The sequence below is a fragment of the Emydura macquarii genome, unplaced genomic scaffold (genome assembly GCF_026122565.2).
Source record: "Emydura macquarii macquarii isolate MOO-44397 ecotype Brisbane River unplaced genomic scaffold, CSIRO-AGI_Emac_v2 contig_3305, whole genome shotgun sequence".
NCBI classification, from domain to species: domain Eukaryota; kingdom Metazoa; phylum Chordata; order Testudines; family Chelidae; genus Emydura; species Emydura macquarii.
This window is the reverse complement of record NW_027133442.1, coordinates 4,343,383-4,361,525: the sequence shown is the minus strand read 5'-3', so window position 1 is coordinate 4,361,525 and position 18,143 is coordinate 4,343,383. Positions and strand designations below refer to the sequence as shown.

The window sequence follows — 18,143 nt, the reverse complement described above, 5'->3', positions numbered from 1 at the left end:
TAATGAAGTTAAATAAATCCAGCTGATTGGCTTCTCTGGTATCTTGCCTAACAGTAGGGTCCGATCTCTCACAGCGCACGGTCACACAGACTCACACCTAAAACGGGTCACTATACGCATGCTCTCTTTACCTTGTAACCACTGGTCCAAAGTATTATCAATAGTGCACTTCATCACAGGCAAAAATTCGGAGTTCATGAAGAGCGCTCGGTTTGGATTTCTTCTCATCCTCTCCTGGTGGCTTCTGGAGCTGAAAAATTCTAATACCAGCTTTATCTGCCACAGCTCAAAGGTCTCAGACATTTCTTTTCTCTCTAATCTCCTCACGGCCTAGCAGGAGAGAAAACACAAAGAGACTGTGAACTTCATCTGTACTAGAAAAGAAACGTCCCCTTCATAACTGCAAAACAACAACTTCCCTCCTTCACTGTGTGAATGGAAAAAAAAACTAGACAACCTTCTCCTGATCTTTATCATCTCATTAGGCTATTTTTCAATTGTCATCTTTAAATCGTTGCTCTGTCACCACAGGTTTACTGACAGATTTCTATTTTCTATTTCTGGTATCCAGGACAGGTCTGAAAGGAGCGAGACTGACGATATCCCCCTTCTGCAGAGTTAATGCTATTAAGGATAAAAATAATGAACACTGTTCACTCTACCTGATCTATTGCTATGTATGCAGGCAGCATCTCTGGATTCTCTCGAGTAACACACTCATAAAGAATAGATGAGAAGAGATCCAGTATTTCTTGTTTCTGATAAAAGAAAGACATACCTTTCACAAAGTGCACGCTGTACGTATAATTTATTACAAGTTCTTACATTGTTCACATTTGCTTCTGATATGGTTAACCCCCCACGTTACCAGCAGTAATTCGTTTATGTAAAGATTTGTGTCCCTGTGTATTTATTCATTAAAATATTGCAAAATGTGGTTAGATTTTTCTCCCTTCCTTAATATTTTTGAAGGATACTCTCATATTTCATTCTGCACAAAAAGACACATTCTTCATTCACAAGACAGCGTCTCCTACAGTAGCTGCCCTAAATCATGGCAGTAACCTACTTTATCTCAGTATTCATTAGATATATCTTGTATAAACCACAGGGAACTTAGGGAGTATAATTGTGAGGTTAACTAGTGGCAAAAGATTATTCTGAAAAGCTTTTTAAGTGCAGGCACCATAGTTCTATTTTCTGTTTCTGTGCATTCTATTTTATGTGATGCCCTTTTGTTCTATATAGCAAATACCTCCAAGGAATAAGGCTTTTCAGAACAATTTTTCTTGCATTACCAAAACAGTTCTGCTATCTGCAACTTAACATTCATTTTCTGCATTTTATTTATGAAAACAAGAAAAGAAACCATTCTTCTGAGAAATATCCCACACGTCGGCAATGTGTACCTGACCCATGTTCACAGCTGGTTTGCAGAAATAGTCAGCAAATGAAAGTAGCGCAGGATCAGAAGTGAAAGCAGAAATAGTTTCTGGCTAAAAAGAGGTAAAAATGCACACTTTAGATTAGGAATCTTTTACTTTTATTGTATAGGTCAAACAATAATTTATACCCTCCCCTCCTGTCTCATTGTGATTTTCCAGAGCTCAATGCAGGCCATTGTAATATACATGATTGATTGATTTAATGGGCAAAATCAAAGTCTCATAACCTTTTCATCTGACAACTGCATAAAGATATAATATTTATTTATTTAGAAAGTAAAGAGGCAGGGGTGGTGGTGTGGGTGATCTTAAGCCATCCTTGCCCAGTGCTCTGTGGGAGTTGCTGGGCAAATTTTCCTAAAGCAATGAATTAATGCCATTTTTAAGAGCAATTTCAGCACCTCCAAAAAGTATTAGATTGGCAGCACTGTGCTCCTTGGATTCTCTGAGTGAAACAGGCACAGGCAGTGGCTGTAAAAATGTCTCAGCTGTACCCCAATATGCTTTGTACCCCAATGTGCCTTGCTCCATCCCTGCTCTGTAAAGGGTGAAATTCCGCACTTCTAGGGGTGAAATTCCCCACCGAGATGCCAATTCTCTCCTTGAGCTCCGAATACAGCAATTTTGGGACATGAGCTCCTGGCCAAAGGGAACTGGACTGAAACCACTAATAGCTGTCAAGTTCTGACGAAAAGCCGTTGCTACCATCCTAGCCCATAGTTGAACCCGTGATGAAGGCAGAAGGCTCAGTGTCCCAACCGTTCACTTCTCTACTATAGTTCTCTCCAAGTTCTGGCAATGTATAACCAAAAATGACTGTGTGCAGAGCTGCCGGTAATCATAGCGGTCATGTTACTGCTTTCTGCTCTCTAGCACAACAGTGAGATGACGCTACCTTGAACAACCGAGTTTCAGAGTTCCTGTGAGTGACAGTCTGTGCTAACAGACTGCGCCAGCCCATTGGATCCTCTTTGTACGATAGCTGCCCCGCCCTCAGTTTTACATACAGGACGCCATCCTTAGAAAGGATTGACCTGAAAAAAAAAAACATGTACACAGCTTTGAACTTATTTAAATCCCTTTCCATCCAGTTGGGTATTGACACATGATATGGCAAACAGAAATAAAAGTAACCAGCAACCCAGTAACTTGTATGTGTTAATGTCCCCATCTAGGGATTTTCTTCCTCATTATTTAGCCCCTGTATATGCACATGCACAGGGAGATCCTGATTTCTCCAACATCCTATCACAGGATGGCGATCGGGGGGGTAGGGGGGGGGAGAAGGAGGGCGGCAGTGGGACAGCAAAGAGGAGTGAGGTTTTCCAGCATTACTGAGCTATAGAATATTATGAATTCCCTTGGAAGTCAATGCAGCCGTCTTCTCTGCCCTTAGCAGGTGGTTGATCCCCAAACATTACCGCCTAAGAACAGGGGTGCTGGAGCAAGGGGTGCTGGGGATGCTGGCGCACCCTCTGACTTGAAGAAGGAATAACAAACACCAAATACGTGGTTTCCATCATCAGCACCCCCACTATAAAAACAGTTCCAGTACCACTGCCTAAAAGTAGCACCACAGAGTTCCATCACGCTGTGCCTCCCCCTACCACGTGTCAGTGCTTTGTGCCATTTTCCCTAGAGAACGGGCTTTCTTTCCTCTTACAGGAGAAGGCAAGGCCAACCACCGACTGGCCATGAGCAACCCTACAAGTTAGGATGAGCACAACATACGTGAAAACAGCTCAGAGCTTCACTGCTGCAAAGCAAATGAGTTTGTTCAGGAAAGTCATTTGCCTTATTTAGATTTATACACAAGGGCTCCTTATTCATACGCTCTGGGAACTCTTAACCACAACTGTAAAATAGCTTATCAAAAATAACACATCAACACCATCATGCAGCACTAATCCATAACCAGTGAGCCAGGCAAATAAAAGTTAAAGCCACTGTCCCCTCCTCATCCCCCAAATCACCACCCACACAATTCTCCCCCGTTTTAAAGTATCCAGGAGGGGGAGCTTTACAGCATGCCCTGAATGTCACCAGATTCAGCCTAGTTTGGGTCAAAGGGAGTAGGGAATTCCAAAGCTGGGGACCCCAGAGAGAATGCCCCATTGGCAGATCCTCTCATTTGTACCAACAGGGCTTCCTCTGGCACACTTCTGCTGATCTCAGCCGCGACACTATGGCACGGGAAAAAGGGAGTCTCCCAGCCAGACTGAGGGAGTTACAGGTCAAAAGTGCCACCGTCAGCTTCACCCCAAAACCCAGAAAGGCCCCCCAAGTGTCAATTACACAGCACTGGCTGAATATGCTCATGATGAGATCCCCTTTTAACAAACAGGCCATCATATTCTACTCCAATCTGTGGGTGGTTTTATGGTGTAGCTCCATAGTGTGTGTGTTGCAGTATCTAACCTAATCTTGACAGTTATTTAAATTAAACAAAATAGTAAAATTAATAGTGATACATTCAAATGGCTCTTTTCAAGCCACTCTAGCTTGCATATTTCATTTACAATTTCAGGCTGCTATCTATAATACTAGGAATAATTTTACCTGTGAATACTCTATTCAGATACAATTACGGTCCTTTACAATTGTCCAGTGGATGTATATAAATGTTACACTGCATTAATTGGTATTGTGCACACTTCTGTGCAACATTTCAGAAAAATATAATCTCTAGCACATTAGTAACAGTTAGCCACTGTATTAGCAGCATGCAGTTTTCAAGGACAGAGGGAATGTGAAATCTCATCAATTGCACACAAAACCCCCAAACGCCACAAATTAAAAGTCGTTTTTAGTTGAGGTCCCCCGCCCAATTTCCCCTCTCCTGTTTTTGTTTTTTTTTTTAGTTTGTTTTTTATGAAAGACCCATAAAACAAATGAAATGGACTATACACAAAGGGCTGTCAAACGCACAAAAATAGACAAATTGAAACTGAAGAATCGCTTTAATTTCTTTTGGCTATTGTACATTTTAGGTGTTACTAACTATACTAACTAACTATAGGAGGTAAAAAAAAATTCACAAGTTTACTTAAATGTTAAGGGACATTAAGAAATTTAGTCAATCTAGGTACGTAACATCATGAATACTTACTTCAGCTGGTGCGTCCCCTTGCTTAAATCTATTAGTAGTTCCCAGTATCGTGGGCCTTTCACTCTGATCTGCCAAGAGAAATGTTTTAATTACTAATTAGGAGCATGTCAGAGATTGCAAGAACAAAAGAGATCTCTATAAACCTATTTTAATTTCTACCCCTATAGACAGGCAGATGCTCCCTCCTAGCACCATCTGCTTTGTGTCACTGGAGGCTCCAAGAGGACAGAAACGGGCTCCCCTCCTGCAGAGTATTGCCCTGGCACGGGGGGAATCCCCAGCAGGTGAAGAGATGACAGGCACCAGAGGCAGGAAAGGTAGGAGCATAGCTAAGTGTACTGCACTCTGGCTACCCCACAACTAGTAAATGCCTCTCGGGGCCATGGTCGGCTGACATAGGCTAGAGCTCACCCCAGGCTGCTCTAACATGCATTGGGGCCAGGCAAGGAATCAGAGCAGTAACCAGGTCCTTGACAGCCACCCTCTTTTCTGTTCACTGGGTTTATCTTCACAGCATCACAGAATCTGGGCCAAAATATTCATCCCTGAAATGGAGCTCAGATTTACCTGCTTCAATAAGTGAAGCTCAGGGAGGAGAGTTGGTGCCATCAGTTCCTCTGTGGTTTCTTCATACCACTGCGTGCCCTTTAAACACCAACAACATTCATGCGTTAGTAGAAACAGCTTCAGTGCAAAGTGACAGAAAGCAGCACGGCAGTCTCCCAGTTCCACCTCTGCAGTGCAGCCAGGTTGAACAGACAGCTTGCACTTTCTATTCCCGTTCTTCTGGTGAAATGGGTGGCTTCACATTACCATTTATGTCACAAAATGAGAGTGCCAAGGCAGGCCAGGTAACACCTTTTATTGGACCAACTTCAGTTGGTAAAAGACAAGCTCTTGAGCTCCACCGAGCCCTTCTTCAGGTCCATCACAAAATGTATACGGTAAAACCAAAGACAGCAACATGGCTGAATCAACATGTATAACACCGTCGCCATGTGACAAGGACATTTTTCAACCTGAACACCCAAGCTATAAAAATGAGCTATACGATCTGCAAGGGCAACCTTCCATGGCAACACCAGTAAGTGCTTTGGCAGGTCCAGTCAGATCAATGAGGTCTCTGCAGTTCTCTTCTTCTAATGGTTGGCAAGGCCTTTCCTTGTCCCTCAGGATATACCATGCTGCATTGGATATCAGCTGCAGGAAGTTTGATCCTGAATATATCTTTCTACATGGGCCCGTTGTGGAGGAAGGGCACTCATCTCAAGAAGTGCCTAATGAGTGGAGCCCGGAGGAATGCTGAGTAGCCCATTTCAAAAGTACCAGAGAGAGATTTTTAAAAGGCAGCCGAGCAGCCCACTCCCACTGACAGACTCTGTGGCCTGGTCTACACTCCTATGGACTTACTTACGCTCCCTTACTGCAGTGTCTCCACTGCGCTGCGTCGACAGGAACCACCCTCCAGTTGACGCAATGTTACTCTTTCCCGAGGGGTGGATTTACTGCGTCGGCCAGAGAGTAATCCCGGGGTCGACTGTGCGGGTCCTCCACTGCCTGCTCAATCGATCCCACTGCATCAACCCATGGAGCCCAACGCATCCCCGCCAGTGTAGACATACCCTTTGTCTTTGAAACTCTTCACTGTATTTAGAAAGCTAACTGTTACCCCGGATCATTTTCTGCACACTTGATTCTGCAGGACTTTGCTGTGCATTTTACTTGTCCCTGGTTCTTCCCTCAAGATGCTGCTCAAAGCACCAGAAACAAAGAATATGCGTGTGAAGGGTTGGGAAGAGTACCCTCATTATTTGCCTGGACAATTTGGTTTGACTCCACTAGAACACTGAAAACAAAACCAGGATTGCAGGCCACAACGCTGAGGGAGGTATACACCACATACATGAAATTTTCAACAGACTTCAAGTTTCACAGCCCTATCCCCTCATCCCTCAGGATACATTACCTTGTAGGTGACCTCTAGCAGCGTATAACAAGGAGTGTTCGTATCCACATCCACAGGCACGAGGAGCCTGGGTTCTGCTGCCAGCACATACAGGTGCCGTAGGGCCTGAAGGTGATACCTGTGTATGGGAAGTGAAGAATTTAGCACCATGGTATTGTTAGTGAGCAGTCTCCAAACCCAGACGCTCCATTAGACTAGAGTAACGGGGACATGTGCACATTGACTGATTTTATAAATACACACAGTTTCCCTAGTGAGGCAGTATTTATTCTTTTTAAAGAATTTTTTTTTTAAATTCCATAGAAGGAGAGATTTTACATGCGAGCTCTCATTACGGAGCAAGCTGTTCTAGCCACGTTGTATTGCCCAAGGTGCAGTTTGTTACCGAAATACAGAAAGAGCCTGCTCAGCATCTCTTCATTGATCTAAGATCATCACCATCCCCCTAGCCTTTATTTATTGCGCCATTTCTCACAAATATTTGAAAGCTTGCGTTACTTGTTTCAGCTCTCATCTCACTGTGCAAAAAGCTTTCAAGGCCTCATTCCCAGATCATTTTTTGTGGAAGTACAATCTATTTTACGTTAAGAAAATATATACAACAAGTAGCCCTTACCTATTGTCAGAACTGTGAACGGGGAAGTGAGGATACAGAGCACAAAGAAGAGCAGCAATTGAAGAATTGGACGTGCTCAGTGAGTATCTGCAGAGAAACATCACCTATTATCTCTTAGCACTGGTGAATAATAGAACGTTTGCATGCACTTCCAGTGTGTTCTTATGAGCCAGAAAATGGGGGCTGTGGTAACATAGTGCACATATGTAATTAACTTATATAAATACAAATGTTAGCACAGTAGGCCAAATGTTGTACATGTATATAAAATGACATATATATTAACATATTTTAAGTCTACTCAAAAAGGCAGCGTGGATTTTGCTCAATGGAGAAACCAAAAGACACCACTGCAGCTGTTTGTAATAGGAAAGGTATCTACGCAATCATTAGGGATAGATATTTTTTAAATGAAAATTTAAGTTCTGCTGAAATCGAGGGCCAAGGGAGAGCTTCCAACATGTCCCTTGTGCAGTGGATTTTTTTTTTTTAAAGACCTGGACAAGGTCAAAATCATTTAGTGCCACTATTCACCTTGTCCCATATAAAACAAGGGATCACATTTGAAATTGGTAAAAAAAAAATATTCACAGAGCACACAATCATCCTGAGAAATTCACTGCCATAGAATATTGTTGAAGTAATTACTTCATCAAGATTCCCAAGACACTAGATGTTTATATGGATGACAATAACATTTGCATTTGCACAAATTACAGCAGGCTAATAGGTGTTACATCAGAAATGATCATCAGTTGACCTCAGGAAGAAAAACTGGCCATGTGTATTATGGTTCTTTTGTTTTAACCCAAATCTCAAATGTCAGGTATAGATGACTGCCAGAAGCCATGTATCACAATAAGCGGACCAAAAGAACACGAATGAGAGCAAACTTTTCGTTTGTCTCCCTCCTTTTTATGATCCTATCCACAGAATTCCTGATGGCACTGATTGCAGTGCGAGAGCCTGACAATGCCACCTGCACACTAGATTTCCCTGGGGCACATTTAACTTGTGTGCAAGTAAAGCACCAAATATCCACAAAATGTTGGTACAAAACAAGTTGTACTGTTGTCATTTGATTGCTGTATAATCATAAGCTGTATAATCATGTATAAGGCATGAGCGCGGCACTCCAGGGGGCGCCAGAGCCGGCCCTACGGATACCACTAAGGCAAAAAAGTCTCCGACAGCCGTTTGTGCAAGTGGGCGTGTGCATACCTAGCATGGAATGCACATGAGCAAGCACTCGAAGAAGAACCTGCACCTAGGAGCTCACGGAGCATGGGCAGAAGAGAAGACCATGCCATAGACAAGCCTGTGCTTTAGTTCCACTCAACCTTACGCCAGAGCATGGGCAGCTGCAGTGGCGGCAAACCAAGCCTGAAGAACCAACAGAAGCACAAGATGAGAAGTTCTGTGTGGCTGGACCAGGGAAGGAAGTTAAGGAGTGAAAACTGGATCCCAGTTAAGAGAATAAGTTTGCGAGGGGCGGAGGGGGCGGTGGCAGAAAGAGGAGGGAAAAGAGGAAGCTAAAAAATCCCTAGAGATAAAAATGAATGTGAGACACTGAAGAAAAGAAAAAGAAAAGGAACAGGACAAGAGACGAGTGAAAGCAGCAGTTAGTCATGCAAAGCAGTGTTCAAGGATGGCTTGTAATCTACAGTTTCCATTTAAAAACCCCTTACTTTTCAGTTTTCCTTTAACTAGGAAACGAACAGTTAGCACCAGAAATAGTTTCTGCTGTTTGTCTCATCAACTTTCCATTTATAAAGGCTGTCAAATTCCTGAAGGACACATATTTCTGGAGTTTCAATTTGCATGCATCATCAAAAAACAAGAACTGCAGAAAGCAAGGAGAGAAAAGCCACCAGCAGTTGTGCTGCTCTTCTCTAAGCAGCCAGCATTCTTCTAAAGATTTACCATCCTTGAGAAGCAAGAAATAATCCATAACATAAAGCAGGTAAAAGGTAGCTTTGGAAATAGCGAGTTACCTTCCTCCTCCCAAAAAGAGAAGTCCAAGAGCCATGTGATGAGCCAGATGGAACCCATAGTTCATTTCTCCACCTGTCTTCTTATGCATGAAACGACAAAGCTGCAGGACCTTCAAGTTTCCAGAACCCGCCATCACCATTGCAAGAGAGAGCAGCACAACACTCAAACAAGTTTCAAGGTTATAGTGACCTGTCTTGAAGTATATTGGAAGGGAGGTAAGTTATTACACTTCTACACTCTAACATGTGCTTCTCATCAGACATAACATATGATTCTCAATAGAAAATTACAGGTTCTCATCAGAGACCTTATTAGAAATCCTAATCTTGCAGTCTTATTAACTGCCTAGAAAACTCACACTGTAGGGGCCACAGGCACGTCAGTTTGACACGTGACACTCCCCATGAGTTTACATTTTCTACCCAGCCCACAAAGCAGGGACTATTTTCCTCAGGACTATTTGGTCTATTCCCCAGTATAAGAAAAATCAGAGAATGGTGCTGCAAGGAAGAACACAAAGTGTCAGTAGCATCATTAATGATACTGATTTATTGAACTGCCAAGTGGGTAGATATACTCAATGACATGGAACTAAAACTGACATTTTGTTTGCATTAAAGCTTCATTGAGTTCAATCAAAGTGCATTACATAACAGGGGTTCATTTTCATTAAGAAAGAACCTAAAAGAACTTACTATTGAAGCTGTCGGTGCTGACAAACATTTCATGAAATCTTTTGCAAATTTAAACTGTAAAGAAGAATCAAGAGAAATAGGTACTAAATAGAGACATACAGTGCACAATTATCATCTTCGACCAATTGTGAAAAACTACCAAAACTCTTACCAAGCAGTTAAATGCAGCTAGGTTTTCTGAACCAGCAAACCGAAAACCCAATGACAAGCAGGCACCAGCAATGATGTAGACGTGAGCTTGCCTAAAAAAACCAAATAGGAAATAGCTGATTGATGTCATTTATTCAAATTAGGAAAAGAAAAACAAAGTATCACACTGATTGTATAAGCTTTTAGTTAACTAAAATGTGAGACTAAAGCCTAGAAAGAATGGAAAGGTGGCCATTACACACTGGCATCTGCGTGATGAGGTATACAACTGTCAGGTTCAGTGACATTCCTCAGATCTCAAATTTGTTTTTGTACAATGTCTCCCAGTGATTCTGTCATCACTTTATCATCACATTACTTACGCCAGTGTCTCCAAATTCAGATCTTCTGATGAAGGCAATTCTGTTGCATGAAGGGATATACTGTTCTCTCTTATAATCTATAAAAAGCAGTTAAATACTTTGACATTCTTGAACCTTCCCAGGTTTCTATGGTTTCACAAATGATACAAGATACAAAGTTTGTTTTATAGGAGTACGCAGCAAGCTTTTCCTCCACTACAACTACTACTACATTACAGTGCTTTAACTTTAACCCAAAAGGGTCAATATTTGTGGTGAAACGTCTTAATCTGCCAGTTAAATTTGGAATGACAGTGAATCCTACAGATGGCTAGACTGTGCCAGAAGCATGCTATTACCATGTAACAATCTAGTCCATCAGAAAGTGGAGTACATGACACGTTCAGAGCCTTTTAATCTGTTTGAACAAGATGATTTCAAGTTACTGCAATAAGGGCAACGTTTGATCCCTGGTCTCAAGAAAGGGCTGGCACGCCTTTATCAAACACATGGTAAAGAAATTTGTTTAGTCAAAGCAGGATTTTAAATAGAGCATCCCTTTATCTGCCTTTTTATCTTAAATGGATGCTGTGGTCAAGTTTTTTGGGTTTTTTTAAATGCTTACTCACATTACTAACACTGTTAAGACTGGGCTCCCACTGTACAAGGTTTATCCATACATAGTAGTTACAATCTAATTTTACCAGAGTTTGTTGGCTAGTCAGATTTTTTTTAAAAAAATCCTCTACAGTAATTGCACTGCCCATTCTTAGCTATTAGATAATTACAAATTACTAATAGCTAATGATTTTAGTCACAGGTTAAAGCTTAAAGCCTGATTGTGCCATTTAGGCACAGCCCTTTTTTGAGGGAGGCAGAGTTAGGGAGATTTGTCAATGAAAAAAGGAGAATTTTTTTTTTTGGTGGAAAAAGTTAAGTTAATATGACAAGTAGTCTGTCAGAGGTTCGCATCTTTGACAATCACACTTTAAACAGACCTCACTTACACCTTTTGGCCGAATGCTAGAATGCTAGAACATGAAGACAGAGACAATTAAGCTTATTCAATTCATTAATTAAGGGGATGGGAGGAGAGGAAAACTGTTCTGTTCGGCTGCCCCACACCTCTGCTGACCCCAGTAGCCCAGGTCTGTTAACCCGCTCAGTTGTTCGCTTCTTGTAAGGTCCACAAGACATTCTGTTGTAGGATAGAAGGGAATTGGGGGAAGACAGTGTGGAAAGAGATATGGGACAGCAGCAGAATGGGATCAGTGGTGGAGGGATGAAGGTTGCCAGCAGACTTGGAGGACAATGGAAAAGGAAAATTAGGGAACAGTGGAGCATGAAACATTTAAGGCCTCCTAGAGACCTTAAAAGGCTTTTTGGGGTCCCTCTGTAAAACTTTATTAAGCTTGTCAGGATCTACCACAAATACTCCCCAACCAAGGTTCATCTGTGGCCAGCACAAGCGTCCCACTCTGCCTATTCTGATGTTCCGACTATTTTTTAAAAATAGAATGGAAATTCCAAAAGAAAAAACTTTATTAAGATGAGGCTAATGTTGAGTGTGAATATCAGTATAAATTTTGCCAAGTACATGGCTGTTAGCACTGCCCCGCTTTAACTTCTCCTCCAGGCTCCTGAACCTCCCGTTATTTTAAATACCACACTTTCAAAGAAGGGAGGCTGGACATGAAAGGTGGCAGGGTTAGGTTAATCTGGCTTTTAATTTTCATACTTTCAAGTGTTCAGGTTTCTTGAAATACCCTTAAGTCATAGATATGCATTCTTGACCTTAACTTCACTTTAATGAAGTTTTATCTGATGATATTCTATACACTATGATATGTGTATGAAAGTCACATACACACAGAAAGTGCAGTTTTAGCTGTATACCAAAACAAGAACTCTTACACCTCAAGAAAACATTACTGGTTACTGTACATATAAGATTTTGTGACTTAGGAAACAAACAGACATCAAAACTCTAACGTTTGTTATCCAGGGAGATGTTAATTAGAGTGGCAAAGACATTTAGCAATGGTACTTACTTGTGGTACGTTACTATCAACCCACTTGGAATTGGGCAAAATGTCATCCCACAAAATCAGGCATCGAGCAAGTGTCTAAAAAATAAGTTAAAATGTGGTGGAAAAAAATAAAAAGCAAAATATCAGTCAATAGCATTAGCAATGGCAAGTGATCTTTTTAACACATTACATACATCATGGATGATAGGAAAGAAAAATCATGGTATTTCTTAGAGGCCTCTTAGCTCCTTATTCTGCATTTTAATCAGCAAAGAACCTTTTTTCTTGAGCAGTATGAGAAAATTCAAACTCCATTTGGATACACAGGAACAGTGGGATATATTATTTTAGCATACCAGTTTACATATCTTTGCCGAAATTGCAATGCAAATATGCATTAGATGCCAATGTCTTACTGAATCATATACTGGTTTTCAAAATCAGCTGATTTAATCTAGGAAAAGTTATAGATACTTGCCTAAAACTTTCCATTTTATTTAAAACTATGTAGAAAATAGAACGCTTGAATAACTTTTCTTGTTAAAAACCAAAGAAGTCAAATGCAAACAAAATTATTATCTGGAAGCAGTCAGAGAATTGTTTCAGGGTATAAGATAGGCATATCCACAAGACAATTATGATCTGAGATATTTGAGACTGAGATATTTCTCAATATGGGGCCACATACTGATTTTAAAATACATTTCAATATCATTCTAATAAACGGCAAAATTAAACAAAATATAATCCTACCCTCAACAAAAGAAATTCTGGTTTTACGAAGTCCAGCAAATACATTGTGTCAGGAGCTCGAAGCCAGTCAGCAATGGACCTATTTAAGCACAATAAGGTAAGGTAAGTATGTGTTACGTAATATGCTTCAGCAAGTACAGAACTTATTGAGCCACATATTGAGTCAGTAATTAGCTACTTTATTAATGCTATCATTAATTGACAGGAGAAGCATGTCTAGTGGGTAAAGCACAAGAGATCTACTTTTATCTCCCCCCACCAGTAGAAGGCCACCTGATCAGAATGATATAAACATAAAATGGGGATGCTACTTGCAAAAGGGTGCTGTGAGATACATGTTAGTGTCTATATGCTCTGAGATTGCTGAGTGAAGAGGCAACAGAAGTGCAAAGTGTTATAAAAAAAATTGGTATTAGAGAAGATGAGGAAATGGATTATTCTTTTAAAATCATCAGCCCTGAAGATCATAAGGGCTTGCATGAGATGATCATAGATGGTAGGTTTATTTGAAATAAGCTGTAGAAGACCCAAGGTAAAGTTAAAATTAGGCAGATGTTTAAAAGCCGATTACAAGTTATAAGAAATTTTAAAGCCATGCTAAAGTCAATACCTGTTATTAGTCTTTAGGTAGATCATAGCTAATGCCAGAGTCGCCCCTGGACAAGTAACATCCACATTTATGGTATCTCCTTCCTGTCAAGATATAACATGTACTTTCAGTCCAGTTCACTATAAAGTTCTGCTTTATTAATTATAAAAATTCAGAATTCAATTTGTGCATTTGAAGGCAAACCTATGGTAATGCATAAGAGATCCTCCATGCTACAGCTATTTCTGCTAAATTAGCAGCAGTTCTCTAATACAATAACTACCTTTATCTGATAACTTGGAGACTTGTGCTTCTCTCGATGCATTCCTGCTTGGAAGCGCTTATGACCTCCAACCATATACTGATAGAGCTGTTCAGGGACATTGAGGTCAGACATGCCTATCAAGTTACTGCCATGCTGAGAAAAGAGGAACAAGCACAAGGAAGATGAAACAGTCTCTTCATACATGACTACTAATGAAAAAAATGAATTAATTCTGAAGCAATTGGAACAGAAAGGTGGAAGAATTCACAGTCGTCTAGCAAAAAATAATTCATCCTTGCCTCAGAGATTAGCAACAAGCAGATAAACACACCATGTTAACTACTCATCTAACTGTGGGCCTTGACAGCCCGTATCATCACAGTATATAGACAAATTTAGTCTCTGTTTGCAAATTGTCTTGAATTTCTACTAAAAATTCTTAGTTGCAGACACAAGTTTGAAAGAATCTGAAATTTGAGCTGTGTGGTTAGTTATGATTGGACACAAAGGTCACATGATCTTGCTTAGGTGTGTAACAGAATTAGTATTTTAATTAAAAAACATTTACAAGTTCAGTGTTTGCTAATATTTATTTTCAAATAATTGTTTCCAAGAACATTTCTGATATAAACTCATTTCCTAGAATATCTGCAGAAAGCGAACAGAAAGACAGGAGCACAGCCAAACCCAATTTAATTTTTTTATTTGGTCAAATGTTTATGAGGTATTGGCCCAGCTATTCTCCCAGTGAATTTGAATGACATTGATCTCTTTCATCAATAACATTGGTAACATTACTCTATTTCTTTTACCGTTGCTTCATAACTTGACAATTAATTCAGTTTTACCATTTTTTCCTACTATCTGCAGTTTAACAACAGGAGGAAGGGCAGGACTTACCCCCAAGCAAACCATGCCTAACGCTAAACCAGCTGCTAGAGAATAGGATTCTCTGTCAGTGCAATACTCCATTTCAGGACCTGGGGGACGTCCTTTGTAAAAAGGAAACAGAGCATGAAATTAACCTTCTAAAATGTTAACCAAACTTACCATTCTAGGGTATTACATTCTAGTAAAGTGATAGCAAAATTCAGACCAGTATTTTTTTTACTCAACAGTATCAGGAAAATCCTATCAATGGAATTAGAGATAATAACTTCTTAACATCTTGGATTGTCTACAGCCAGCTGGAGGGAAAGATTGGGCATCTCTCTCTACTCCGGTTTGTGAAGTGTTAAGACAACTCACACTCCAAGCTGGCTCACAATCCTAACAAGTATATATTTTATATAGATTGTAGTAACAACACTTCACAACAGAAAATATATCTGAATTAACCGATGGATACTGGAGATATTAAATAGTCAGATAAATAGTTCAAAAATGAAAGTGTTGCCTTAAAAGTACCCACTTTTAGATTGGAAATAAACAGTGGGTTGTCTCTTTTAAATTATAACAATATATAATTGTTTAAAGCTTAACTGTAAAAGAAAAAGCAGAACCACTTATGCACAGAAAGAGAAAGCAAGAAGTGACATTCAACACAGAAATCTAAAAATGTGCTATTTAAAAAGAGTTAGTGCCCAAAATCTACTGCTGTAGGAGGCCTAAAATGATGCATTTGGGGCCATAAGAGACGCCAGAAAAAGCAATGACTACATGATCACTAAGCAGAAGGCCTCAGATAAGCTAGCACACTAACAGCCCTTGTGGGAACAAAAACCATTTTTTTTCAAAACATAAGTTTAAAGGATTTCTGCACAAACCAGTAGGAGAGGGGACACATACAACACGTTTCTGTGTTTAACTCCAAATGGATTTGTAATTGGAAGATCAACTTTAAGCTTGACTGAAAGGCGATGGAAGAGACATCTTATTATGTGTTTCACCATCTACTGACCTTCAGATCAACAGTGGTGGAATTCACCAAATATATTCAGTAAATAATTTTTTCTGCTATTCAACCAGTCCTATCAGTAAGTTACTTTGAAAAAGAATGCTGAATGACAATACCTTACAATTAAATACAGTAAAGACCAGACGGCTCACAGCTGTTTTGTTCCTTTAAATTGCAGGGGCCATGGCTTGGGAGAGGAGAAGGGCAGAGCACGGGTGCATAGGTATTTTTCATTTGAGCTAGCTGGATGTAAGGTAAATTTTTCAAGTCATGCAAACATCAAATAAAACATACACACTCCCCAGACATGTATCTACAACCTCTAATTTTAGTGGTTTACCTATTTCAGCCAGCAGAACCTCTGCCGTGTGCCTGTGAGCTGTTCCTTGATATACCAGGCCTATTCCTATCACAGCAGCAACCTGTACGTTATGAGGGACATCCAGCTCGGTTGAAGTTGGTGGTAAGAGAGCAGGTATATGGATGCTAAGGAGCCGAGTAATAGCCATATCCATTGTGCCTAGCTTAGCAGCCGAAACACCCAGTAACAGCCCAATACTTGTCATCTCATGGCCCTGAAATGGGGAACAAAGCCTGTGATCAAAGAGCACTGAGAGCCTTAAACATAGGAGTGCTTATCTCCACTGAAATCAAAGTCTTTTAAGGTCACACACTCTCAGTAGTATATGAAGGTACAGGGAGAATATAATTTCTGTGTAGTTTTGATGAGCTGTGGTTATACTCACTCTTTCGGATTACCTCTCACTGACTACTAAATGAGTAAACTTCTCTTCTGAGTTTACAGTCGAATTACAGATTGATATACCAAGGGAGATTTCAATCAAGGCAAAATCCTTCCATAAATCAAATATTAAACACCGTTAGATTGAGACTTTTGGCTTCAAACTCTACCATGGCATTGTTTTTAAAATAAAAACACTAGGTTCCCAGGTTAGTTGACTGGATATTTGTAATACAAATCCTAAAGCAGTGGTTTTCAAACAGGCGTCCGCAAAAGGTTGTCATTACCATAGAACAGTGATTTTCAACTGGGAGTCCGTGGACCCCTGGGAGTTTGCAGACTATGTCTAACGTTTCCAAAGAGATCTGGCATTTCCATTCAAAATATTTTAGGGGTGCGCAAATGAAAAAGTTTGAAAACCATTGCTCTAAAGGTTTCTGACAAAGAACCAAGCCTTCCATTTATCATCATAATTATTATTTTGATCTAGGTGAGTCTTACCACATTTTTACTACTTTTTTAATCTAAGGCTGGGTTTAAGGAGATTCTCTACCTTTTAACGTTTACTCAAGAAAACATTGATCACTTAGCCATCAGACATGCTTTAGATGTGTTACAGAAAAAGAGAAGAGTAAAAACACAATGTGTCATGCTGAAGGCTTTCTGAAATAAAAATGATTAAAATAATTTTAACAGGCTAATTTTATTGTCTTAAATTCATGAGGAACGTTATTTCATACCTAGCAATGCAAAAGATCAACAATAGGAACTACTCATTAGGAATGGCAAGAAGCAATTTAAGACAATCCCATGTCACACCATCTGATCATCTAGACAATGCAGAAGAATCCGACAAGCTACAGTATTTAATGCTGCCCATATCTGTACTCCATGAAGCGGCACAGGCCTCCATTAGTCATTGTGGTAAACCAATCATTATGTAAAAAGCTCTTTCAGTACTATGTCCATCTTAAAGTGAGATTAAAATGTATACCAATCATTATTGTTAGCGTGTTCCTACAGCTATCTCACTGGCATCTCAGCCAAAGAGAAAAGGCTAGAAACCTGTACAGTACAACCAGCATTTTCCTAGTACACAAAGAAATGTGCATGTCCCAAACAGTGAACTGTAACTGGACCTGTTTGTTCCTGTAAAGGAAACAGAGGCAGCTTTTCTCATTTGCATTTCAAGCAAAAACTGTTGAAACTAGGCTGGGGAAAAGCAAGCTCTTAAAGTATATGGCTGACTAGAGTTTCCTCATACAAAGGAAGCCTTTAGAGACCACCCAGTGCTCTAGGTAATTCATTATTAAAATGATGCGCATTTGTCACAGGAGATAAAGGCATAACAATTATGAACATTGGTGAAGTTCTGAGACAGCCAAACAACTGTGCCCGAAATTAGCAGGATGACTGAAGAAAGCACTGGCCATTCCCTCACACTAAGAAACCCACAGTCAAATATTTTTTTAAAAACTCATGATAGAAGTAAAAAATGTGTTTAGGTGCCACAGATACTGAAAAACCAACAAAGGCACTGCCATCTCTCG

At 40.1% G+C, this 18,143-nt stretch overlaps 1 protein-coding gene across 2 annotated transcripts in view; it reads right to left on the bottom strand.

The window, feature by feature from the left end:
• The window catches only part of ANAPC1 (anaphase promoting complex subunit 1), a 74,853-nt gene that overhangs the window by 4,589 nt on the left and 52,121 nt on the right, over window positions 1-18,143 (bottom strand). For both annotated transcript variants that reach the window (XM_067532828.1, XM_067532829.1), the window contains exons 29-46: window positions 16,192-16,426; window positions 14,855-14,946; window positions 13,973-14,107; window positions 13,711-13,793; window positions 13,101-13,179; window positions 12,369-12,443; window positions 10,339-10,415; window positions 9,978-10,068; window positions 9,827-9,880; window positions 9,131-9,324; window positions 7,137-7,223; window positions 6,521-6,638; window positions 5,122-5,199; window positions 4,555-4,622; window positions 2,341-2,479; window positions 1,410-1,496; window positions 663-758; window positions 132-330 (exon numbers count right to left, since the gene is read on the bottom strand). In XM_067532828.1, coding sequence (XP_067388929.1) covers window positions 132-330; window positions 663-758; window positions 1,410-1,496; window positions 2,341-2,479; window positions 4,555-4,622; window positions 5,122-5,199; window positions 6,521-6,638; window positions 7,137-7,223; window positions 9,131-9,324; window positions 9,827-9,880; window positions 9,978-10,068; window positions 10,339-10,415; window positions 12,369-12,443; window positions 13,101-13,179; window positions 13,711-13,793; window positions 13,973-14,107; window positions 14,855-14,946; window positions 16,192-16,426 — 1,987 coding nt within the window. The remainder of the gene's footprint in view (window positions 1-131; window positions 331-662; window positions 759-1,409; window positions 1,497-2,340; window positions 2,480-4,554; window positions 4,623-5,121; window positions 5,200-6,520; window positions 6,639-7,136; window positions 7,224-9,130; window positions 9,325-9,826; window positions 9,881-9,977; window positions 10,069-10,338; window positions 10,416-12,368; window positions 12,444-13,100; window positions 13,180-13,710; window positions 13,794-13,972; window positions 14,108-14,854; window positions 14,947-16,191; window positions 16,427-18,143) is intronic.